At 38.8% G+C, this 26,852-nt stretch overlaps 1 protein-coding gene across 1 annotated transcript in view; it reads left to right on the forward strand.

Moving 5' to 3' along the window:
• LOC149127084 (uncharacterized) overlaps window positions 1-26,648 on the forward strand; it is a 146,348-nt gene extending 119,700 nt beyond the window's left edge. Inside the window, 3 exon segments of the mRNA XM_089331396.1 lie at window positions 24,167-24,257; window positions 24,830-24,904; window positions 26,331-26,648. Of these exon segments, the coding sequence (XP_089187522.1) occupies window positions 24,167-24,257; window positions 24,830-24,904; window positions 26,331-26,648 (484 nt within the window).
• Window positions 26,649-26,852: the final 204 nt, after the last annotated feature.

A 26,852-nucleotide genomic window follows, 5' to 3' on the forward strand; every position in this document is an offset into this window, starting at 1 on the left:
AGAAATAAAATGTAATTTTCTTCCTGATTAATTTGCAGTGAAATCATTGAGTGGCTTTAATTTTCATTAGTCAATTGAAGCAAAGCTCTGTTAGAAGCTCAATAGAAGTTGCATTTGAATTTATTACACCAAACAGGAAACAAGATTAATTCCTATATCCTCTTCCATTCTGACAGGAGAGGGACAACAGGGATTGTGTCACAAAGGACTAGTTTCCAAAGGAAAGTAGTTTGATAAGCACAATTATCCCAGCTGGAAAAACAGAATTGATTCCCAATCCAGCTTCCTCCAATAGGAACTCACAAAAAGAAGAGAAAAAAAAACAGTCAAACTAGAACTAGGATTTGAGGAAATAGATTTAGAACTTCAGCTAGAAAAAATTAGGGAATGGGGTAACTATATAACTAGAAAAAAGCTTTTGAAAGTCATAGCACTGAAACACAGACATACACTCAAATATCTAAGCATTAAATCTCAGTCAAGGTTACAGAATGTTCTCTATCCCTTGCCATTTTTCCAAGAAACAAACAGGACTTCATTATCATTAGAATGAACTTAGAAGAAAGAGGCATGCTATACACATGCTAAATAGGAAGGAATCCCAATAGTTAAGACAGGAAATAGGAATATCAAAGAATGTGAAAACTCTGTTGTATAAAGCAGGGACAAATATTAAACAATACCAGTTTCAGACATGTTAATATAAATTCCTATTTACTTGTTTCTTATTTCTCAATTTCCCAGATAATAGGGCCAACTTTCTACAAAATAGTGTGAACAGGCCAAAAGGCAAAACAAAAACAAAAACAAAAACAAAACAAAACACACACACACACACAACCAATTTTGAGAAAACAGAGCAATCATAGAACTGGCCCAAGATATAATGCTAAAATTAGAATTATTCAATGGGAAATATAAAACAGCTATGATTCATATGTTAAGACCTTTTAAAAGGAAAAACTAAGACCTGTTGAATTTTATAAAGTTTACTTAAGCAAGAAAATGATTCTAGCATTTCACAACAAAGATTCAGAACAAAGTTCAGAATGGTCCACCCCATTACATGTTCAGGTTGTACCTATAGCCAGAGAAAAGGAAGTGACATACAGAAGCACTTAATTGGATAAAGCCATCCCACTCCTGGGAATTTACCCAAAGGAAATGAAATCAGCATATGAAAGAGTTATCTGTACCCGTATGTTTATTGCAGGTTAATTCACAATAGCTAAGATATGGAATCCACCCTAATGTCCATCAACAGAAGACTGGATAAATAATTTATGATATGTATACCAGGGAATACTAGGCAGCATTACAAAATCCAAAATCCTGCCACTTTCAACAAGATGGATGCAACTGGAAAACATCATGCTTAGTGAAACAAGCAGTCCCAAAAAGACAAATACAATATGTTCTCCCTGATATGTGGTAATGAATAGAACACCTAAAAGGTACTCTTACAGAAGTGAAATTGACATTTTGAGAGGTGACTGATGACTTTTAGCAGCCTTTGTCTCGACTGTTGAGGAACAGTTTTTTTATGTATAATATTTGCTGAACTCTTTAATTATAGGGTTAGATCTTATGTGTATAAAGTTCATTGAAAATAGATCTTAGTGTGCCGGCAGCGCGGATCACTAGGCTAATCCTCCGTTTTGCGGCGCCGGCACACCGGGTTCTAGTCCCATTTGAGGTGCGGGATTCTGTCCCGATTGCCCCTCTTCCAGGCCAGCTCTCTGCTGTGGCCAGGAAGTGCAGTGGAGGATGGCCCAAGTCCTTGGGCCCTACACTCCATGGGAGCCCAGGATAGGTACCTGGCTCCTGCCATCAGATCAGCGTGGTGCATCAGCCGCAGCACGCCGGCCGCGATGGCCATTGGAGGGTGAACCAATGGCAAAGGAAGACCTTTCTCTCTGTCTCTCACTCTCACTGTCCACTCTGCCTGTCAAAAAAAAAAAAAAAAAAAAAGAAAAGAAAAGAAAAGAAAAGAAAAGAAAAGAAAATAGATCTTAGTAAAAAATAAGAATGGGAACAGGAGTTTGAGGAGGAGGAAAGTTGGGAGTTGGGTGGTATGTCGGGTAGGATGGAGACGATCAGTATGCTCCCAAATTTGTATTTATGAAATGCATGAAATATGTATACTTTAAATAAAGGTTTCTGGGAAGATAACACGCATTAACACATGGCTCAGTATATATTAGTTATTTAATATGTGCTTATAAAATTCACATAATTGGTGCACAAATGCTACAGGAGGAATTACAAATGGGAAAGATGAGTTTTCCATACTCAAAAATTGGCTCTTTGTTGTCTTTGTCTATACCATACAATGTATACAATGAAACTTCTCATTTATTAAACATGATGTATTAGAAGAATATAGAACACAATTTCTTTATGATTATATATAGTAAAAAACTGAAGATTCATAAGGAAAAATAAAATTTGGGAAAATATTTTCTATCCATTATAAGGAGAAATTTATGAGTTAAATAGAATAATTCAGAAGAAAATAGTATGTTATGAACAGTAAATCTTTTTTTTTTCTTTTAATGTTATTTTTTTTTAGCTTTTATTTAATGAATATAAATTTCCAAAGTACAGCTTATGGATTACAATGGCTTCCCCCCCATAATATCCCTCCCACCCGCAACCCTCCCCTTTCCCACTCCCTCTCCCCTTCCATTCACATCAAAATTCATTTTCGATTCTCTTTATATACAGAAGATCAGTTTAGCATACATTAAGTAAAGATTTCAACAGTTTGCTTCCACACAGAAACATAAAGTGAAAAATACTGTTTGAGTACTAGTTATAGCATTAAATCTCGATGTACAGCGCACTAAGGACAGAGATCCTACATGAGGAGTAAGTGCAGAGTGACTCCAAACAGTAAATCTTAAAGAAATAATTAACGCCTGAAAATACCTTTAAAAAATTCCCTGTACTCTTATAAAACAAATATTATATCAGTTAGAAACCTGTCCTGTGATATATGCAATCTATGTTCAAACGGTTCAGGGGAGAGATTAGAAAGAAAAGAGAAAGACCTTCTATGTAAAATCTAAATTATAATTTGATCTTATAAATAGTATATATTTGTAATTTATATTGCTTAAGTTATTCTATTTTTATAAGATACAAGTTATCCCTGTTCTTAACTTCATCAGCTATACTCCACAAAAGTATTCAGCATATCTAAAAATATCAGTATTATACATTTTTCACACATCTAGGAAAACTGCCACAGTGTCCTAGTGAAGGTACAAAGCACATGAGAGAGGGAGAGCGTGATAGCAGTCTCCCTCAAGACTGATAATTGTACCTGCAGGAATCTATGCTCCAGAGACACTCCAAAATTTTTATAGCTATAAAGCAATTTCTCTATCTACATTGCTATCAACACTGTTATAAAATATTTGCAAAATAATCATAGATTTGCTAATGCCTTTAACAAGGCACTGCAAATAGTGTCTCAAAATGAATGAGGCATCTTCAAAATCTCATGGAAAATAAGTATTATAAAAATTACGCATGGATTTTAAATTTTTGCATCAAAATAATCATCTTTAATCCCATTCTTCTAAAGATGCCTTGAAGTCCTGTTTTATGTGTGTGTGTATAAAGCTTAGAGATACAGGTAGTTTGCAATATTGTTTATAAATTACTAATATTTTATCAAAAGTTGTAAGACATTAAATTATAAAATCTAATTACATGCAGAAATTTCCAAAACTGATGTATTTTTCAAATGGATATATATTAAAGAAATATAATGTGGTGGAAACATCAAGTTGTAAAGGTTTATATTTCTGTATATGTATATCACAATATTAAAAAGAAATGATATTACTAAAAATCTGTATGATTCCAGAATTTTTTCTGCAATTGTCTAAACTACCTACTAATGATGAAAATGAGAGAGAGCACAATGAAACTCTAAATTTTCTATTATATATTTTTTAAAATATGTATATGAATATATGTTCATACTTTTTGAAATTCAAATAAAATTTATGGCATTGGAATCTCAAATATTTGTCATTCACAATTTATAATTTCTGTCTTTCTGGTTTTATTTTTTCAAAAGCATGAAGTTTCTCAAGATCTCAAAGAAGTAAAGGGCAGATCAATTGCTAGAACTTAGGTCTTCAAAAACTCTAATTCATGAATTTTTCATTATGCCTAGTAGCCTTTGTCAGCAATAATGGATGACGTTCAATGTTACCTGGTAATAGAAATGCATTAAAATGACAAGAGAAAATTAAAACTAACTTTTTACATTATGAGTTTTTTGCCCTCAGTATAAAATGTTTAGCCTAAAACAAGAATACATTTAGTTTCTCACTACCTGAGTACATAGCCTCTTAAGTTGTTAACAGGGAGTCATTGAGTCTCAACTATCCCAGATCTTAACAAATGGGCATCAACTTACAGTTTAATTCATAAGGTTATCTCACTCCATCTCCATTACCCAGAAACTTCTAATACCATCATTGTACCTTAATTCTTTGAATTAAAAGACTTACCTATTCATCCTCAGTCTGTGGAAATCAGGTGGAAAACAAGTTTCACAGGATAATTTTCCCAGATCTTCTAAAACCTAGAATGACTAGGATTAACTAAAAAATACTTTCTTTAATTGAAAATATAATATTGAATTAACATATATTTCAAACACACAAGCAGTTGTGTGTTTGGTTTTCAATACAAATTATGGCTATAAATCTAAGATAAATGTCATCTTTAACAATGAGTAACACAATGGAACATATATATTATATATATGCATATATATGTACATACGTATTTTACATATTTATATGCCTGTATACATTCATATCTATACATATTATTTAAGTGTAATGATGAGTTTAATTAATGTTCCTCTTAAATGACATATGTGATTTAGCTAAATTAAAACTAAGGGGCTAGTGCTGTGCCATAGTGGGTAAAGCGGCAGCCTACAGTGCCAGCATCCAAAATGGGTTCCTGTTTGAGTTCTGGTTGTTCCACTTCCAAGGCCCAAGTGTTTGGGCCTCTGCACCCACGTGGGAGACCCAGAAGAAACTCCTGGCTTCTGGCTTCAGATCCCTGAAGCTACAGCCCTTGTGGCCAATTAGGGAGATAACCAGCAGATGGAAGAAATCTCTGTCTCTCTCTCTACCTCTCATTCTCCCTCTCTCTTTCTCTCTTCACCTTTCCTTCTTTCTCTGTGTCACTCTAACTTTCAAATAAATGAATAAATCTTAAAAAAAACTAAGTTACCTATTCTTATTCGATGGAATATATGTAAGTCTTGAACCACAAATAAATGGAAACTACATAAAAGTTCAATAATTCAAAACACAGAATGTGTTTTTCTAAAGCACGTAAAACCCTCTCTTTCCTCCCCTTTCCCCCTGTAAAGGTTAAGAGCATCTTTGCGACAGGGCATTTATTAATTTCCAAGTGATGAACTCATTGTTTCATCTTCAGCTGACCTCCGTGTTGATATTCAAGATAGGTAGGGATTACAATTAATTGACATTGGTGAATTACCATTTCCTGATAAGGGATTTCACCTATTTTTCTTCACAAAACCCAAGCTAATCAAATTAGGAGTGCTTAATTTATGCACTCAATATTGAACACATTTATCCTAGTGTATTACAGAAGGAATTACAGGAATTCCTTTGGTTTCCTTGGCACATTTAAAATAAAGCTAAAAAATTAATTTAAACTTCTTTTCTCTCATTGGAATGCAAAATGCAGGTGGGCTAGTAATTATGGTTACAGCGGTAAATGAAAGTGTATTACTCAATTTCCTGCTGTTCATGAAAGGATCATCACTCAAAACTCCTGTATGATTTCTCTTGTGTACCTTTAAGCTGTATCCTTTCTATCCAACCTTATTTCTTTTTTTTTTTTTTTTTTTTTTTATCTTTTATTTAATGAATATAAATTTCCAAAGTACGACTCATGGGTTACAGTGGCTTCCCCCCCCATATCGTCCCTCCCACCAACAACCCTCCCCTTTCCCACTCCCTCTCCCCTTCCATTCACATCAAGATTCATTTTCGATTATCTTAATATACAGAAGATCAGCTTAGTATACCTTAAGTAAGTATTTCAACAGTTTGCTCCCACACAGAAACATAAAGTGAAAAATAATAGATGATTTTTTTAAAATGATGATGAAATCAGATCAGACCTATTGTCATGTTTAATCCCAGTGAGAGTCAAGTTGGGAATTGAAAATTTCTTTCTTTTTTTTTTTCTTTTTTTTTTTTTTTTACAGAAGATCAGTTTAGTGTACATTAAGTAAAGATTTCAGTCGTTTGCACCCCCATAGAAACACAAAGTGAAATATACTGTTTGAGTACTCGTTATAGCATTAAGCCTCAGTGTACAGCACGTTAAGGACCGAGATCCTACATGAGGAGTAAGTGCACAGTGACTCCTGTTGTTGACTTTACCAATTGACACTCCTGTTTATGGCATCAGTAATCTCCCTATGCACCAGTTATGAGTTTCCAAGGCTATGGAAGCCCCTTGAGTTCTCCGACTCTTATCTTGTTTAGACACGGTCATAGTCAAAGTGGAGGTTCTCTCCTCCCTTCAGAGAAAGGCACCTCCCTCTTTGAAGACCTGTTCTTTCCACTGGGATCTCACTCACAGAGATCTTTTTGCCAGAGTGTCTTGGCTTTCCATGCCTGAAATACTCTCATGGGCTTTTCAGCCAGATCCGAGTGCCTTTAGGGCTGATTCTGAGGCCAGAGTGCTATTTAGGACATCCACCATTCTATGAGTCTGCTGAGTATCTCACTTCCCATGTTGGATCACTCTCCCCTTTATTTATTCTATCGGTTGGTGTTAGCAGATACTAGACTTGTTTATGTGCTCCCTTTGACTCTTAGTCCTTTCATTATGATCAATTGTGAACTGAAATTGATCACTTGGAGTAGTGAGATGGCATTGGCACATGCCACCTTGATGGGATTGAATTGGAATCCCCTGGTATGTTTCCAACTCTACCAATTGGGGCAAGTCAGCCCGAGCATGTCCCAAATTATACATCTCTTCCCTCTCTTATTCCCACTCTTATGTTTAACAGGGATCACATTTCTATCCAACCTTATTTCTATTTTATTTCTCTCTTCTTGGAAATGCTATTGCTTTTTAGATTTGCAGCCTTCCTAATTTTCTCCCTCTGCTTTCTGCCTGATCGCAGAGTCTACAGGGACACTTTTTTGCTTCCTACTGTTCTTCTCCAACTGAAATAGAGAATTCTGAATTACTGACCTCTCCCACTGCTAAATGAAGTTCACTCATTTGAAATGCTGGCAGTGGTAAACTCCAACTTATTATACTACAAAATGCTAAACCTAAATAATCTCTGTAGTTGTTTAAATTTTTTGGAATCAGAGTATCAGAATCTCACTACTATATAATACCCTGCAGATGGAAATGAAGCATAATTAACTTAAAATATAACAAAATGAGGTGGAAAAAATCACAAAAGAGAAACTGAATGGCTACAGCTTTATGCAGTCCAAGTCGCTAATGTTCTACCATTTAGGTGACATTGATAAAGGTTCAGTCAAAGAAAAAAACTGTTACTGGTGACTGAAGTGTTTCTGACTTATTTGCTCTTTGTCATTTGTCTGCAATGCACAGTGAAACCGAATCACTTTCCCCAGGAACAATACGTTTGCAGTTATTTCACTGTGGTCATCTTGATGTATTCAGCACTACTCCACGGCTTGCAAAAGACGGCCAAAATATTAACACAGTTCATAAACGTAAAAATTAGCAATAGAATTGCTGTATAACACATCTTAAAGATTTCCAATATTAAGGCAGCACATCTGTTTAGCTGTTAGTATATGAATGAGGCTGAATAAAGAGGGAGGGTGGATGAATAAAATAAAATACCCTTTCATACATATTTTTGGTGCTTAAAATAATGCCCAGTAATGATTTCATGATATTCATCTAAAATACCCCCCCAACAAAAAGTGTTTGATGACAATTTGTCAGCTAAATAGACCAATATGTTACATTAGGTAGATATACATATAAATATCTGTGGCATAAGAATATGTCACATTGTTTATAAAAGTGAAGATATCAAGCTCTCATTTTATGGTATAGAGCAGGGTTATGTATGAAGAGTTGTAGGGCACAAAAATACATTGAAAAACTACTGTGGTATATGTTCAAGATCTTATTATTTTATCAATCAAAAATTTTTAAATGAATCTTAATGTAGAATGGGATGGGAGAGGTAGTAGGATGTGGGATGGTTTGGGGGTGGGAGGGTGGTTATGGGGAAAGAATTGTTATAATCCAATAGTTGTACTTAGGAAATTTATATTTATGAAATAAAAGCTTTCTATTAAAATGTGCATGTTTATTGTCTTTATCATTTAAAAGGTGTTTTGGGGGGCTGGGGGGGCTGTGTGGGCATTTGGCTTAGCAGTTAATATGCTGCATGGGATACCACATAGCATATCCAAGTGCCTGGGTTTGAGTTTCAGTTCTGCTTCCAGTTCCAACTTCCTACAAATGCACACTGTGGCAGGCAGCAGGCCATAGTTCAAGCACTTGGGTCTCTGTCACCATGTGGGAAACCCGGTTTGAGTTTTGTCTCCTCACTTTGGTACGGTCCATCTAAAGGCATTGCCAACATTTTGGGAGGAAACCAGGTTATTATGATGGCATCACTCCTTTTTTTTTATAATAGTCTTCTATATTCATTTAGATAATGGTTATAGGATTCCTTTCGGCTTTAACATACTAACAAATTTACTGAAGTCAGCAGCCAGGAGCTTCTTCCTGGTCTCCCACGTGGGTGTAGGGGTGCAAGGACTTGGGCCATCCTCTGCTCAGTGACAACTAACTGAGCACCAAAAAGGAAACCTGTTAAAGTGAAATGAACACTATGAGAAACTGTGACTTGATCAGCCCTCACCCTGACTGTTGATGAGCAACTTAATATGTTATCCCTCTTAGTATTTTTTGTTTGTTTGTTCTACTTAATACTTTTGGTTGAATACTGTAATCAATACACAATTCTTCTTAAGTGCTGAAACTTAACTGAAAAGTGATCGCTGTTAAATATAAGAGTGGGAATAAGAGAGGGAAGAGATGTACAATGCGGGACATGTTCAAACTGACTTACCTCAAATGGTAGAGTTAGAAACATACCAGGGGATTCCAATTCAATCCCATCAAGGTGGCATGTACCAATGCCATCTCACTAGTCCCAGTGATCAATTTCTGTTCACAATTGATCATAATGATAGGACTAAGAACCAAAGGGATCATATAAACAAGAATAGTGTCTGCAAATATTTATTTATTTGAAAGTGAAAGAGAGAGAGAGAGAGAGTGAGGTCTTCCATCTGCTGGTTCACTCCTTAAATGGCCACAGCAGCTGGAGCTGTGCCAATCCGAACCTAGGAACCAGGAACTTCTTCCAGGTCTCCCATGCAGGTACAGGGGCCAAGGACTAGGGCCATTTTCTACTGCTCTCCCAGGATATAGGAGAATAGCAGAGAACTGGATTGGAAATAGAGCATCTGGGACTCAAACAGGCACCAGTATGGGATAATGGCACTGCAAGTGGCAGCTTTACCCACTATGCCACACCGCCAGCTTCCAATGAATTTTGAATAATGCATAAACCAGGCTAACTTATACCATAGTGTGTGTGTGTGTGCGTGTGTGTGTGTAAAAATATATATATATGTATAATTTGCATCAGAAGAAATTTCCTTCAAGTCCCTTCCGAGTCACTTTTCCACAAAGAATCACTGTTTAGATAGTTTTACTTTTTTTTAATCATAGATTTGTTCTAGGACATTATGTGAATGGAATCATACAAAATGAACAATTTTGCTTTCAATCATTTACATGCAATATAATATTTAACTCATTCATAATGTGCTGTTATCTGTAGCTTGTCATTTTTGATTCCAAAGGAGTAGTAACAAATGATGAGATTATTAGTTTATCTTGAAGCTAGAAGAGAAAATATCATCTGCAGACCAGCTATGGAAAAGATATCAAGAGAGGTGATGGGTGACTAAAAGAAAACATTTAATCTATGCAGAAAAGTAGACAATAATGATATGAGTAGGCTGGCATTAAGATTATGGCACATGAATTTTGATACGTGTTAGAAAAATCAAATGGAAGGTTTCATTTTGTTTTTAGATGCTCACATAAGAGCATGTTGAAGGAAATGGTTCACTATGAAATATCAGTTTAGTAAAGTTTACATTAAGACACTATTTTACATATTTTTTTCTTTTTTATTTATTTTTTATTTAGTAAATATAAATTTCCAAAGTACAGTTAATGGATTACAATGGCTTCCCCCCCCCATAATTTCCCTCCCACTCACACCCCTCCATCTCCCGCTCCCTCTCCCATTCCATTCACATCAAGATTCATTTTCAATTATCTTTATATACAAAGGATTGATTTAGTATATATTAAGTAAAGATTTCATCAGTTTGCACCCACACAGAACATAAAATGTAAAATACTGTTTCAGTACTAGTTTTAGCATTACTTCACATTGGACAACACACTAAGGACAGATCCCACATGAGAAGTAAGTACACAGTGACTCCTGTTGTTGACTTAACAATTTGACACTCTTGTTTATGGCGTCAGTAATCTCCCTAGGCTCTAGTCATGAGTTGCCAAGGCTTTGGAAGCCTTTTGAGTTTGACGGCTTTGATCTTATTCCGACAGGGTCATAGTCAAAGTGGACGTTCTCTCCTCCCTTCAGAGAAAGGTACCTCCTTCTTTGAAAGAACGGGGCCAGACACTATTTTACTTATATAAAAGCATTCCTTGAAGGAATTTTGACAGTAGGCAAAACAGCAACACTGACCATCTGGGTCTCTGGATAAGAATGTGGGAAGAACTTCTAAGAGCCCAAATTGTGCAATGATTTTATTGATTTTAGGTAAGAGAGGAATAAACTTGTGCCTTATTGAAACTGCTATATTGCATTTCTTAATTATAACAGTTTAGCATGTACCCCGTTAATAAAAATAACATAAACTTGTTATAGTCTTTTAATTATTTATTTTTTCTCAAATTATCCAATATTATGTATACTTGGAAAAGTCCTATCCTGCATCTAGTCACTTATTACTTGATTTCCTGGTGTCTCTAAATATGTGTTTGGGAGAGAGAGGTAGAAGTGCAGGCAACACCACAGTCTTATTGCTACATTACTGCTCTTCTTGGACTGTTAATTCATGCCGAAGGAAAAATTAGTTCGAAGCTGGAAATGAATTTAACAATGTGCCTTAAGAATCTCGTTGTAGAATACTGCATGTATAAATATTCAAAACTATATGTAGCACATCCTTAAGTATCATCTGTAAGGCTGGATGAGTGGTGATAAATTCTTTTAATTTCTCTATGTTTTGGAAGGTCTTTATTTCATCTTCACTTATAAATGAATAAATGAGAGGTTAGCTTGATAGTGTTATGGGTTGACAGCTTTTTGTTTGTTTTGTTTTAGGAATTGGACTATGTCTCTCCATTCTCACCAAGCCTGTAGGGTTTCTGATGAGATATCAGCTGCGAGTCTAGTTGGCAATCATTTTCATCAATTTCATTAATCTTTCTTCACACTCCAATATTGATGTGTTACTGTGTTCTTTTTGGGGAGTCATACTGTCTTTCTTTCTCATATTTCTTGTATTTCTGTTAATTTTTAAGCATCTATGTAAATATTTGTTAGTTTTTCTCCTCTGAGGGCTTTTGTCTTTGAAATATGCCGCTATGGCTTTCTGGCGTGTCTGCTCCTTCCGCAGATATCCAGAGGTATGCGTTGAGTGAGGCCAGGGATCTCAGGCCAGTACTGGAGTGTGGGACAAAAGAGCCTAGTGAGCATCCTTGTTGCACATGGTAGATCTCTGTCATTGGCAGGGGTGGGGAGAAACGGAGTGATCACATGGAGTGGCAGGTTCACAGCCTCAGCTCTTTTCTGCCAAGATGAGCCAACTACCTAGCATGATCCACCAGTGCCTCCAGACCTCACTCACTCAGGTATATAACCTGCAAAAAGGATCTGTGCACTCCTCAGTATGAGCATGGAGCCCTCCATGATGACCTAAGCCAGAACTTCATTAACTCTGAGCTGCTGAAGCCAGAATCAGAAGTTACCCAAAGACCCAATCATACCCCATGCCTTATTGCAGTCACAGAGAACAGTGGGTCCACTCTCAGCCCCATGAGCATCCCTTTCTTTGAAAAGATCCGTGGCATTCTTGAAGCCATCTGCATGCCACAGAAGTTAATTGGTGCTCCACTTTGGCAAACTGAATCCATGTACCTTGTTAGAGTGAGGGAAGGGGAGTGCTCCACTGGCCTAAGTGAGCTCCAACACCCTAACAAACCTTCCAGGCCAGACGCAAAATCAGAGGCGACCATGAATTTATACCTCCAATAAAATTTTCCTGTTGCTTTTGGGCCAATAAGTCTTTACAGAAAAAAAATCAAACAGATACAAATTGAGAATAAAAATGAGATAGTTAAATTATCCCTGTTTGCAGATGATATAATGCTATATATAGGGTAACCAAAAGAATTCACTGAAAGATTATTGTAACTCATAAGAGAATCTGTCAAAGTTGCGTGATATAAAATCAACAATATTTGTATACACAAATAATGCCATGGTTGAGAAAAATCATGCATGATCATTCACATTCACAATAGCTACAAAGATTTTAAATACCTTGGGGTAAATTTATCCAAGTGAGTGAAAGATCTCAACAATGAAAAATAAAATAGATTAAAAAAAGAAATGCAAGAATCAGAACAAGGAAAAATTTCCCATGCTTATGTATCAGAAGGATTAATATAATCAAAAAATCCATACTATAGAAAACAATTTACAGATTCAATATGATTCTAGTCAAGATATCAAAGACTTTCTTTTCAGATTTGGAAAAATTGTCTCAAAAATTCATATGAAATCACAAAAGTACCAAGATAACTAAAGCAATCCTAGACAATATATATGAAGTTGGAGGCAACATAATAACAGATTTAAAGATCTATCATGGGGCAGTTATAGTCAAAACAGCCTGGAACTTGCATAGGCATAGACATGTGGACAAGTGGAATTGATTAGGGAACCCAGAAATTAATCCATACATGTACAACCAATTTTTAGCAAACAAGTTAAAATCATTCTCTGGGGGAAAGGACAGACTTTTCAACAAATGGTTTCAGGAAAATTGGATCTTTAAGTGCGGAAATATGAAACAAGACCTCTGCATCAAATTACTAGAGGAAAACATAGAGGAAATGCTGTAAAACATGGCTATAGGCAAAGACCTCATGGATGAAGCCACCAGAAGCACAGGCAGTACAGACACAAATAGACAAATAGGATTATTTCAAGCTCAGAAGCTTCTGCCCTGGAAACACTCAAGAAAGAGGCAACTGACAGAATATGAAAAAATATTTGCAAACTATACATCTGATAAAGGATTACTATCCAGGATATACAAGGAGCTCATGAAAATAAACAACAACAAAAACAAACATTCCAGTTAAGAAACTGGTTAAGGTTATATAGACAGGCATTTTTTAAAGGATGAAATTCAAATGGCCAAGAGTCTCATGAAAAGATGCTCAAGATCACTAGTCATTTGGAAACACAAACAAAAATCACAATAAGGTTCCACCTCACACCAGTTAAAATGGCTGTCTTTGAAAAGGGATGATGATAGGGCTTATTTTTTAAAAAGTATTTCAGTGTTCAACTTTAAAATATGAATCACTTACTTTAGAAAAAAAAAAATGTGTGTTGATGAAGAAAATAGGAGGCAGCACAGCCAGTGATGGGACTTAAAACACAAAGATGGGAGTTCATTGCCAGCTAATATTAAAATATCCCTTCCTGTACCGAAAAGCATGTGATGTTATCTTTCCACACAAATATACTAATCCTAATCTGAATAAGCCAACACTTGAGAGACTCACTGTATATTACTCCAAGACTTTAGGCAGTATAAGTCTTTCTCTCCTTGTTTCCAGGGCCAGCCACGGAAAACTGCTCTCAGACTTTACAGAGAAGCCCTGACTTTAAAAGGAAACCAAGAAAAAACAGAAGCAAATTCACCAGGCTTTCTTTTTGGTCATTGCACAAAGTTTCACAGTTATCTGTGCTAGATTGATTCACAATTTAGAAATAAAATACTGAGTTTTTTTTGTTTAACTTTCACTGCTTTTATTTGTTCGTTTACGTGTTTAACACGAAAAGAGTTAATATTTTCTCTGGGAGCTAAAAAGGAAAGACTATAATGTAGAGAGTTATTACAATTCTCAAGCCTCCATACTTGGCTGTGCTTGATCTAGGAAACTCCTAGATAAGCACAGAGCAAGTTGATTTTGCAATTTAAATAATACCCTTGCATAAGTCTCCTTACTAGGTTCTCATGCATATCTGTACCTTAAAAAACATGCCTTAATATTTTCAAGGAGCTATCTTTGCGACTACTAATTTCCAGGCACTTATAAGAGAATCTTCTCTTCTGTGTAAGGGTAAAAAACTAATAAGAGAAGTGAAGATAAAAAGTGAATGAAGATTTCGTACACAGATTTGAAAGCCTAACTCTTTTGGTTATGTGATTTATTATTTGATATACATTTCAGATAGCAACCAGGTGGTATATCATAATTAAGAATATATAAAAATTTATACTGCAAAAACCAATATGTAAGAAATCTTAAGTTGAAAGAAAATACTTACAAATATCTAGTACACTGCAAATAAAAATTTTAAAAAGTTTATTTTATTTGAAAGGCAGAGAGACAAAGACAGAGGGAGAGATAGAGAACACAATAACTTGAATCTGCTATTTTACTCCATACATGCTCACAACAGCCAGGTTAGGCCAGGCTGAAATCAGTATCCAGGAACTCCATTCGTGTCTTTCACATAGGTGGCAGAAACCCAAGTACTTGGACCATCATCTCCAACCTACCAGACTCATTATCAGGAAGCTGGGTCAGAAGCCTTGCTTCTAGCCCCCCAAAATGGGATGTGGGTGTCCCAAGTGGTAGCTTAACCCACTGTGCCACGATATCTGCCTCTATCCCTCTTATCTAAACATATCATTTAAACTAATGCAAAGCGGTAGGTGTGCCATAGAGGGTTATGGCCTGTGATGCCTGCATCCATATGGGTGCCAGTTTGTATCCCTGCTGCTCCACTTCTCATCATGCTCCCTATCAATGGACCTGAGAAAGCTGCAGATGATGGCCCAAGTATTTGGGTCCCTGCATGCACATGGGAGACCTGGAGGATGCTCCTGGCTCCTGGCTTTAGCCTGGCTCAGCACCAGCTAGCCAGTGTGGCAATATGGGGAGTGAACCAGTGAATGGAATAACTCTCTCTCTGCCTCTCTCTCTCTCTGTAACTCTGGATTTCAAATAAATAAATATTTATTTATTTGTGGAGGATGGCCCAAGTGCTTGGGCCCTGTACCCGCATGGGAGACCAGGAGGAAGCACCTGGCTCCTGGTTCCTGGCTTCGGATCGGCACAGCACTGCTGGCCATGGCGGCCATTTAGGGGGTGAACCAACGGAAAAAAGGAAGACCTTTCTCTCTGCCTCTGTCTCTCTCTCACTGTCTAACTCTGCCTGTCAAAAAAAAAAAATAAATAAATAAAATACTTAAATAGATATGTAAATAAATACAATAAAAATTAAATTAAAGTGAGTATAAGTTTAACCCAAAGGTTATTGACAAATTATGTCAAATAAATACCAGTGAATGAAAATAAAGTGAGTATATATCAGTCTAATGATAAGGAGCAATAGGAGCATAACCACATTTGTTTCAAATCTTGCAAGCTATTTTCCTTAGAGGTGTTTTATTTTTAAAATTTCTCAGGATTTCTGATACTTGACAAAATAGATCTTAATCAATTGTGTATTAAGGAGATAACTAATGTTCTCTATGTCCTAGGGTTCTGTCAACAAAACTGGTTTATACAGCGACTGAGTTTGTGGTTATTCAGAGCTAATGAATAACCCCTGTATTCAGGTGCTTTCATATTCCACAACATTCTTCTTCACTGAAAAACAACCTGAAAATCCACACTCACTTATTCCTGAGCTGTCCGTCATGAATGGGGGCATTTCCACTATTCATGCCCTTGCTTTAATGTGGCCAAACTATCACATAAATAGATATGCCAATACTTCCAACTAAATGTGTTAGCAGACAATATAGGTACATTTGAGGATACTGTAAAAGAGGTTATAAAACCATCTGGTTATTCTCAAGGCATTGGTAAACTAAGATAAGCTTTATAAAAACATAGCAAGGTCAACTACTTGACAATAATTAATTTATGAGCCATTCTTCTTAGAGATATCAAAGCCAGGGAAATACCTAGTTATACAAGGATACAGGTTACTGATATTCTCCCCCAATCTGATTAGCAACCAGCAAGGAACATTGGCTTTAGGCAAGTGCAAATTTATGCCTTTTAGAAGCTGCACAAAGACTCCAGGCTTATGGGAATTTAATTGAACTGGCTTTGATTTCAGACTTTACCACTTGTTAACAGTGTGACTTTAGTTACTCAATCAATTTGAGTATTAACTTCCTCATCTTTTAAAAAAGAAGCAGAGATTTACCTTGCCCATCAGTTCGTAAAGTAAAAAGGAGTAAAATGAATTGATATTTATAAAATCCCCAGTGAATGAAGGATTCTTAACCAATGATGAGTATTTTATTCTGTATTTTTTTTTAAATTGGAATTCCATATGGGTAGAAAAGGAGTTTAGTTCTTTGAGCTGTTTTATAAAGAGCAAAAAGCTATAGAAACATAATGACATTTCATTCTTTCTATAATCATCATCATCCATATGTTGCTAAAGAAAGCATGTAATGAAATCTATAAAAATGCATTTGCCTTTTGTTTTTTCCTCAACAGTTGCAGGAGTAATAAAATAGAAAAGTAGTAATTTGTACACTTCTCAACAACAGTCATTGATTGCTAAAAATTCCCTCTCTCTCTCTCTGTCACTCTCTCTTTTTCTCTCCAGAATATGCATTATTTGGGAAAAAACCATGAGCATTATTTGTACGTGTGCTATCACATCACCACTAACTAACATTTATCATTTTGAAAACAAGATATTTCTCCTAATAACTATAATACAATAATCACATACGGGAATTTCAACATTGACACCACGGTATAATTTGAGGCATTATCTATATTTCCTTGTTCTCCCAATGTGTTTTATTGGTGTTATTTCCCAAGATTTATTCAGTTTTAATGTCTTACAACATTATTTTAAATGACTTTTTAATAATATTTGTATTTTATGAGCACCAACATTTTGTGTAAAACTATGGTTTTATAGAGAATAGTTTAACTACTAATCCTGTTTTGAAGGGCAAAGCATATCTCACAGAAAAATGTTAATAAAAATTTTGGGGTGGGCATTTGACATAGCAGTTTACTCATGACTTGGGGCACTCATCTTCCATGGCAGAGTTCCCAGGTTTGCACCCCATCACCACTCCAAATTCCAGCTTCCGTGCTAAGCACAGAGATTTCTTATACTTGCAACTTTGGATCTGAAGTACTTTGAATAACAAAGAACCTTTTTTTTAGTTTATTGCAATCCTTATATGATTTTGTTTTTTAAACATTTTCTTTGGTTGCATTGCACAATGTAACTACTTATGCAATGTGGACTTTGCATACATGTTTGATTTGTCCTTTCTTACAATTCAGTTTTTAAAAGATTTATTTATTTATTTGAAAGGCAGTGTAGCAGAGAGAGGGAAACACACACACACACAGAGGCAGTGGGGGCAAGTGGGAAGAGAGAGATATGCCATCTGTTTTAACTCCTCAAATGTCTGCAACATCTGGGGCTGATGCTAAAGCCTAGGGTGGCAGACACCCAAATACTTGGGCCAGCTGTCTCCCAAGCACATCAGCAAGACGCTGGAGTGGAAATGGAAGCAAGGACCCAGTTCTAGGCACTCTGATTTGGGTTATGGGTGTCCCAAGCTGTGGCTTAACCCACTGCAAACATAATACCATCTCCCTTAAAAGTTATTCTAAATAAAAGTCAATGAATGGTTACCTTTATATTTTTAAGTTATCCCTATTTTTAAAATGTCATGCAATTAGGAACTTTTAGGAAAGGATTATTTTATCTATGAAATAATCAAAACTCCCCTCTTTTCACTTGATCTATAGTCACAGCTGTTAAAACATAAGAAAGCCAAAAAATAGTGAGTAGTTTAAATCCAATAAAATGAATTAACTTTGCTCTTAGAATAAAGCTACAGTTTTTTTTCTATAAAGGAAAAATCTTTTGATGTCCCAAGTAAAATTGAATTTTGCCCTTTAGAAGATGATGTGATTTTTAAATATTTTAAAAATATTTTCTAGTCCATGGAGTTTTGAAATGCAAATTGATTTTGTTTATTTGCCCAAATCAAACTAATAAAGATAGGTCAATTATGTTGCCATAAATCACTCTAACTTCAGCAAAATGTTAAATCTCTCAGCAAGGGGCCAGAACTGTGGCATGGTAAGCTAAGCTTCCACATGCATCCCATGTGGGCACCGATTCAGGTTCTGGCTGCTCCACTTCCAATCCTGTCAAAGGCCTAGGAATGCAGTAGAAGATGGCCCAAGTGCATGGGTCCCTGCACCCAAGTGGGAGTCCCAGAGGATGCTCCTAGCTTTGGATCAGAACAGCTCCGGCTATTGAGGCCAATTGGTGAGTGAGCCAGTAGATGGAGGACCTCTCTGTCTCTCCTTCTCTCTGTAACTCTGCCTCTCAAAGAAATAAATAAATCTTAAAAAAAAAATCAGCAACTCCATTCCACTTTCAACTTCTTCCTATTTTATCTCCTTCCCTGTCCCATACCATCCATCAGGGAAACTGAGAATTATTCTCAGACACTTCCCTCCTTTCCTTGGCCCCTCTCACCTTGCAAGTTCCCAATCCTGGATGAATGCAACCATCACATTCTTTGCTCTTGTCATCTTGCCAAATGTGGTTGGGAAACATTTTCAGAATTGCTGTTGTATCTATTACAAGACAACGTTTCAGTAGCTGCAGCAACTTGTATTTTGCATCTAATCTTCCTAGTAGAAATTTCAAATTTATCAATCTAACTTCCAGTGCATCTTCTTTTCCACTCTGCTCCCTCAAGCGTAATCTCTTCTGACTTTCCTCTCCTCTACTTGTCTGTCTTCAAATAGTCTGTGTTTTATATCAGGAGAAGTTGTTCAATCCCATTAAGTTGGAAGGTACCAGTGCCATCTTACTAGTTAATGTGATCAGTTTAAGTTCATAACTGATCATAAAGATAGGATTAAGTGTCAAAGGGATCACATAAATAAGACCAGTGTGTCGCTCCCCCTCTTCGTGGAGGAACGACACAGGACCCTGCGTTGTTCTTTCGTCTGCTCGGCCCTCCCCGGGTTTGCTGTTGGTTCTTCCCGGGTTGGCTACCGACCCTCCACCTCCGTGGAGGGGCGGGCCCCCTGCCACTTTTCCCCACTTCCGCAGGGGAGCGGCACACCGCCGGCCGGCTCTCTCGGGGGCTGCACAGGTGTTCCTTCAGATAGATGTTCCCCTTAGATGTTCCTGGTGCATGTTGTCTCTCTCCTCCTTTATAGTCCTCTTCACCAATCCCAACTCTGCTACCCACACGCCAAGTACGCTGCTCTCCTCCAATCAGGAGCAGGAGCAGCTCCTGGAGGTCATCACTCAAGTTGGCAAGAGGCAGCTGCGTAGAAGCTGTTTTCTCCTCTTCCAGTGCCATATTGTGGGAGAGCAGATGCATAGAATAAGTCTTAATTCCAGTAACTCAGTCCAGTCCGGGTTGCTCCCCACAGATCCCCCTTTCTTTTTATTTTTTGGCGTTGATACGCGCCTGTCTTCGGTGTCCCGCGGCACACACTCTGCTCTGCTTGCTAGAGTTGCCCACAGGTGCTTACAAGTCCTATCAGTCAGGCAAACCGAATCCAAGCCCTCTCATTGCCATCTTGTGGGGAGACTTATTGGTGTTGGTTCGTGCCTATCTTCGGTGACCTGCAGCTCATACTCTGGTCGAGCTGCCTGCTGGTGCTTATCGCCTAATCAGGCAGACCGAATCCAAGCCTTCTCATTGCGGTATTGTGGGGAGACTTATTGATGTTAACTCATGCCTGTCTTCGGTGACCTGCGGCGCATAAGCTACTAGCCGCCCGCAGGTGCTCACCACCTCCCTAATCAGGCAGACCGAATCCAAGCTCTCTCATTGCCATGTTGAGGGGAGGCCTTATTTTTCTCTATTTCTCTATCTCCGGGCATTCCTATCTCTCCCATTTTACTTCTATCTGCCAGCATTCCTATTTCTCTCATTTTACTTCTAAACTTCTGTTTCTCTTATCCCTGCGGCTTCCCGGTGCCTGCCCCGAGGCTGCTTCTCGGCGGCTTCCCGGCTCTGCGCCGCTTCAGCCCGCACTTCTCTCATCTGCGCGGCTTCCCGGCGGGCTCCCGGCTCTGCGCGGCTCGGCTTCGCGCGCACACTCCGCGGTCTCCACGCCCTTCGCGCCCGCACCACAGCCTCGCGCCAGCCCCGCGTTCCCTATCTATTCACGCCCCGTGCTCTCTCTGCACGCGGCGGCTTCTGCGAATCACACAGCATAGCTCACGTTTCCGCCACCGGCATTCAGTCCAAGTTCCCCGGACTAATCTGGCGAATTCCAACCTGGCGGCCCACGTCTCTGCCTCTGGTTCCAGATTTTCGCCTTTTGCTCCCCGGGCTGACTTGAAGAATCCCAAGATAGCTTACGTCTCCGCTTCAGCCTGCACTCGCGGCTTCATCCTCCCTAAGATTTTTCTCTACCCGGTATGTTTCCCTAAGTTTTCTTCCAACAATATTCCTCCCTCATTTCTCCTGGCCTCTCCCCACAGTCCGTATCCAAGTCTAAGTTTCTTATAGGTTTCACTTTCACTTTCAACCTGCAGTCCGTATCTGAGTCTAAGTTTCTTCTTGCTCTCACTTTAAATCCTAACTTCTTTCCCACAGTCCGTATCCGAGTCTATGCCTAGGCTTTCGACAGCTTTTTCCGGCACCTTTTCTGTCCAGCTTTTCCCTAGGCTCTTTGCTAGTCTCTCTCTCCGGCATTTTCCACTTCTTCCCGTTTCTTCCCTCCTAAGTTTCCTATCCGAGTCACGGCACCATTATGTCGCTCCCCCTCTTCATGGAGGAACGACACAGGACCCTGCGTTGTTCTTTCGTCTGCTCGGCCCTCCCCGGGTTTGCTGTTGGTTCTTCCCGGGTTGGCTACCGACCCTCCACCTCCGTGGAGGGGTGGGCCCCCTGCCACTTTTCCCCACTTCCGCAGGGGAGCGGCACACCGCCGGCCGGCTCTCTCGGGGGCTGCACAGGTGTTCCTTCAGATAGATGTTCCCCTTAGATGTTCCTGGTGCATGTTGTCTCTCTCCTCCTTTATAGTCCTCTTCACCAATCCCAACTCTGCTACCCACACGCCGAGTACGCTGCTCTCCTCCAATCAGGAGCAGGAGCAGCTCCTGGAGGTCATCACTCAAGTTGGCAAGAGGCAGCTGTGTAGAAGCTGTTTTCTCCTCTCCCAGTGCCATATTGTGGGAGAGCAGATGCATAGAATAAGTCTTAATTCCAGTAACTCAGTCCAGTCCGGGTTGCTCCCCACACCAGTGTCTGCTAATAATAATTGATAGAATTAAAAAGGAGAGAATGATCCAACATGGGAAGCGGGACACACAGCAGACTCATAGAAAGACAAATGCCCTAAACAGAACTCTGGCCTCAGAATCAGCCCTTAATGCATTCAGATCTGGCTAAAAAGCTCATGAGAGCATTTCAGGCATGGAAACCAAGACATTGTGGCAAAAAATGATCTACAAGAAAGACCTCTGTGAGTGAGATCCCAGTGGAAAGAAGGGACCATCAAAGAAAGAGGAGAGAACCTCCACTTTGATTATGGCCTTGTCTAAATAATGTCAGAATTTGTGGACTCAAGAGGCTTCTATAGCCTTGGAAGCTCATGACAAGAGCCTCAGGTGACTACTGACATCATAAATAAGAGTGTCAATTGTTAAATCAACAACAGGAGTCACTGTGCACATGCTCCCCTTGTAGAACCTCTGTCCTTACTGTGTTATACTATAAGAATTAACAGTAAAACTAGTCTTCAAACAGTACTTTTTACTTTGTATGTCTGTATGGGTGCAAACTGTTGAAATCTTTACTCAGTATAGAGTTGATCTTCTGTATATAAAGATAATTAAAAAATGAATCTTAATGAAGAATGGGATGGGAGAGTAGGAGGTGGGATGGTTTGGTGGTGGGAGAGTGGGCATGGGGGGAAGAATCATCATAATCCAAAAGTTGTACTTATGAAATTTATATTTAATAAATAAAAGCTTTCTATTAAAAAAGAAAAAAAAACAAAATGTCAAACTAAGAATAATATTACTATGTGAATAATTCCATTTCTAAATCTTTGGTAATACATTTGGAAGCTTGGGAATGTGTTATTTTCTTCTAACATTATATAAGCCAAATTTTATATATCTGCATTCCATTTCAACTCATTGATGAATAACTACTTATGTTAATTCCTCTGAATTCATGCATTTTGGAGAGTATTCATCTGTTTTCTATTGGCAGAAATCTAACTCAAAATAGTTTAAGAGAAAGAACATTGCACTGGGTTATAGAATAGCTTTTGCAGCTAAACTATATGAATGGAAGAACATTTAAGCATCAATCATCAGAAACAAACAAACAAAAACGCTGCTAGGACTATTTGCCAGAACAACTGTCAGGAATATTATTTGCATTTTAGCTGTTTTTGTTTTTCTTTATCATGAAAACTTTCTCCACATAGTGCGAAAATCAGACACTAATCTTTTCTACCACCAGAGAGAATTTACTTTGATTTCAATCCAATTTCCAAAATCCCAAAAAAGGGACAATGTGAACAAGCTTAACTATAGCTATGTCATACAAGAATATGAAACTCATTGTGCTAATAATATTGGAACATCATTTCTATGTCAGTCACTAAGACAAGTGCTAAGATAATTAGGATTTTTCAAGTTGAGGAGAAAATTGGTAAACAATTATAACAATATAAGAATTCTATAATAGAGATATCACACCATACTTTAGGTTTTACCTTGGATTGAGGCAGGCAATGAGCATTTGCTGAACTTATTTATTTATTTATTTGCCAGACAGAGTTAGACAGTGAGAGAGAGAGACAGAGAGAGAGAGTTATAGACAGTGAGAGAGAGAAGGAGAGAAAGGTCTTCCTTTTCCGTTGGTTCACCCCCCAAATGGCCGCTACAGCCAGCGTGCTACTCCAATCCAAAGCCAGGAGCCAAGTGCTTCCTCCTGGTCTCCCATGCGGGTGCAGGGCCCAAGCACTTGGGGCATCCTCCACTGCACTTCCGGGCCACAGCAGAGAGCTGGACTGGAAGAGAGGCAACCGGGACAGAATCCGGCACCTCAACCGGGACTAGAACCTGGGGTGCCGGCGCCACAGGCGGAGGATTAGCCTAGTGAGCCGCAGCACCGGCCTTAACTTATTTTATATGCATTAGGTGTATTGTGTGTGTATGTGTGTGTATGTGTATCCTGTATCACAAATGTTAACCCAGTTGAAATAATGGTTTATGTGCACCTAATTTATTTTTTGTTTATTCATTTGATTCAGAAATGTAACTAAATTTGAATGTTTTACACCATCATGCAATTTTTATTTATATTTGACTATCCACAAAAGAAGCAATTTTAATATCATGTTAATGGTTTGCACACACACACACACACACACACACACACACATATATATGAGTGAGAAATAGGTAATGAATAAGAAATTATATTATTAAAAAGCCAATTTCTGCCAGCTTAAAATATGCCTGGGCCTTGATATCCCTAGACATTTATGAACCTAGGTCTGATCATAAATCATGAGAATAATTACCAAACCCAGAGTGCTGCTGGATTAATTTATCTCTAAAACAACTTTCAGCTGCTTACACACCCATGAGTGTTGGTCTTCTGGGGCCTTTTCTCCCTTGACTGATTACGGATTACAGTTCAATAAGTGCTTTGCTTAAGGATGCTGATTTCCTCAATGTAAGCCTCATTCTCATCTCCATATTACGGTTAAATAAGGACAGTAAGAGTGTAAGTAAGAGGTTCCGACTTGCACATGCTGTCCTTTTGTGGAATTTGCCATGAATGTGTGCCACAGTGATGGAGGGCGCCATAGAGGAAAACAGAAGGACATTAAGATGCAGACTTCAGTCACATTCTACACTTTCCTGGACGTTAGACATTTAAGAAATGTAAGAAAACATTTCTTTAATATTAGAAAAATACTATATATATTTAGCAAATTAAATAAAATGATATTTACTGATCTTGTACAAGATCGTGGACTCTCTTTTTTCTCTTGATTTTAATAGAGTACCTTGAAAAAAAATAAATTTAGAGAAATATTTAAGACAACCAAGTACAGAAGCCCAGTGTTTGCCACCTTCTCCACAGAGAAACTCAAATCAGGTACTTCTGAAGGTGTGTGTCTGAGGAAGGGCGTATGCATGCAGCAGTGAGCAGCAGGAACGCAGTAAGACACTGAGACCTGGCAGCAAAGTGTTGTAGGATAGGGCACCTGCTTGCACAAAACAGATTAGTTGCAAAAACGCTAGATGCATCTCCGAGAAAGAGAACGTTAATTTTTCACTGCAGGCCTATAGGAAAAGAGGCCAGGTCATGTTGAAGCCCCAGTCAATCTCTTCGTACAAGAGGAATTGGGAATTCTTGCAGTTAAGGTAAGTGGGGTAGAACTGGGTGCAAGAAAGCAGATCATGGTGGGTGCAGAGGAAGGGTGAGGAAAGGTCTTTGAGCACACTCTTGACAAATCTTGACTTTACAGCCGTTCTAAGTTCAAGGACAGTAATGAAACGGCACCAGAGGTGTCATTAACATCACAGTGAACTGTAAGGTAATTCTCCAATCAGTCTGGACTGATCTGTGCAGGCTTCAACAACAAGGTTGGCTGTAGCTAGTTCTGTCCAGTTTTATCAGGAATCCTTGAAAGGCAGCACAGCAAATTGTTTTGTATTTTTAAGATTTATTTTATTGAAAGGAGGGGAGGTGGGCAGAGAAATAGAGAGAAAGATATCTTTCATCCACTGGTTCAGTCCCCAAGTGGTTGTAAGCACCAGGGCTGGGCCAGGCCGAAGCCAGGAGCCAGGGGTCCCAACTTGAGCCCTCTTCTGCTGCTTTCCCAGGTGCATTAGCAGGGAGCTGAAATGGAAAGTAGAGCAGCCAGGACAAGACCAGCAACCATATGGGATGCATTGCAGGCAGTGTCTTCAACCTTACACCACAACACCACCCCCAACACAGCAGATTCTTTGGGAAAAAGCAACTATTATGGAATTGAAAGTTACAATGCAATGAGTATGGAAATAATTATTACGGGTTTTTAGGGTGTTAGCTCCTGGAAGCTCCAGATTTGAAGATTGTCCTACTCCCACTGCCTCCCCTCCCCAAAATACATGAAACACTTCTGGTAACTGTTGGAACCTGTGCATACCAGCACTCTGTCAGGATTCCCATGCACCTGTACAGTCTTACTACCAAGGCGTCAGAGCTTCCTGCATACTAGGGATGGTTTTTGCTAAGAGATCTGAGCGTGCAGTAGGGATAGTGCTCTACTCACTGGACAGTGTGCACATCTGCAAGGGTGAACATGCCTGGGACTTTGGACTAACTATGAACAGTGAATAAGTGTGATCACAACAACAGAACAGAGGAGGGCTTACAGACTAAACTCTGTACCACTAGGCTCAAGGCCATCCCATTGCCGGTACCCAGAGTTTCCACATCAAGCCCATCCCAGGTACCATTTTTGACAGTTTCCAGGACTTGCTGGCACTGTCAAATGTACTTTATAGGGGTTTTGGCTTGGTCTTTCTGTGCCACACCTACTGCAATATATAATGCATCTTCTTGGGAAATCGACTTTGGTTTTATGTGCTCTGCCTAATGAGGTACACAGTGCACTTGTAAGGGCTTTGGCTTGGGTTTTCCACAGCTTGCCTAAAATAACTTCATACTGGGCTTGCACTTTAAATGCAGCACAAAGCTGCATAATTGGAGCTTTGTCCTGGTTTAGCACGCCACAATCATCTAAGCACATTTCTGGCTTGCTGAGATCTCTGGACAGTTTCTCTGCTCCATCTCACCCAGGTCCAGTGTGCAACTAAGGAATCCAGCCCCACCTTGGAAGCTGCCAGGTTTTTATGTCCCTTAAAGGCAAGTAATGTGCTGCTCATCTGCAGCTCCAGGTTGGAGCTACTGTATTCCTCCCAGATGAACATGCATCCCATGGAAAGTGGTCCAAGACTGCTTGTTCTGCTGTTGCAGAGCCACAGTCACTCTCATAGACCAGGCACTCTCTTAGCATCAGTAGAAGCCACCTCGTCCACCAGCATAACTACTGCTCCTCAGACCCTGGAATCTAGCAGTGGCTGGGATTCTCCAATACCATCCTGTTCCTGGAGCTAGTGCTAAGCTTTTTTAAGATTTATTTATTTATTTGAAAGGCAGAGTGACAGACAGAAAGACAGCGAGAGAGAGAAAGAGATTGATATTCCATCTGCTGGTTAACTACCCAAATGGCTGTGAAAGCTCAATCTGGGCCAGGCTGAACCCATGAGCCCAGAACTCCATTGGTCTCCCACAGGATCCCAAGCACTGGCTCCATCTTCT

The sequence above is a fragment of the Oryctolagus cuniculus genome, chromosome 4, assembly GCF_051225735.1.
Source record: "Oryctolagus cuniculus isolate XC-2025 breed Fujian yellow rabbit chromosome 4, ASM5122573v1, whole genome shotgun sequence".
NCBI classification, from domain to species: Eukaryota; Metazoa; Chordata; class Mammalia; order Lagomorpha; family Leporidae; genus Oryctolagus; species Oryctolagus cuniculus.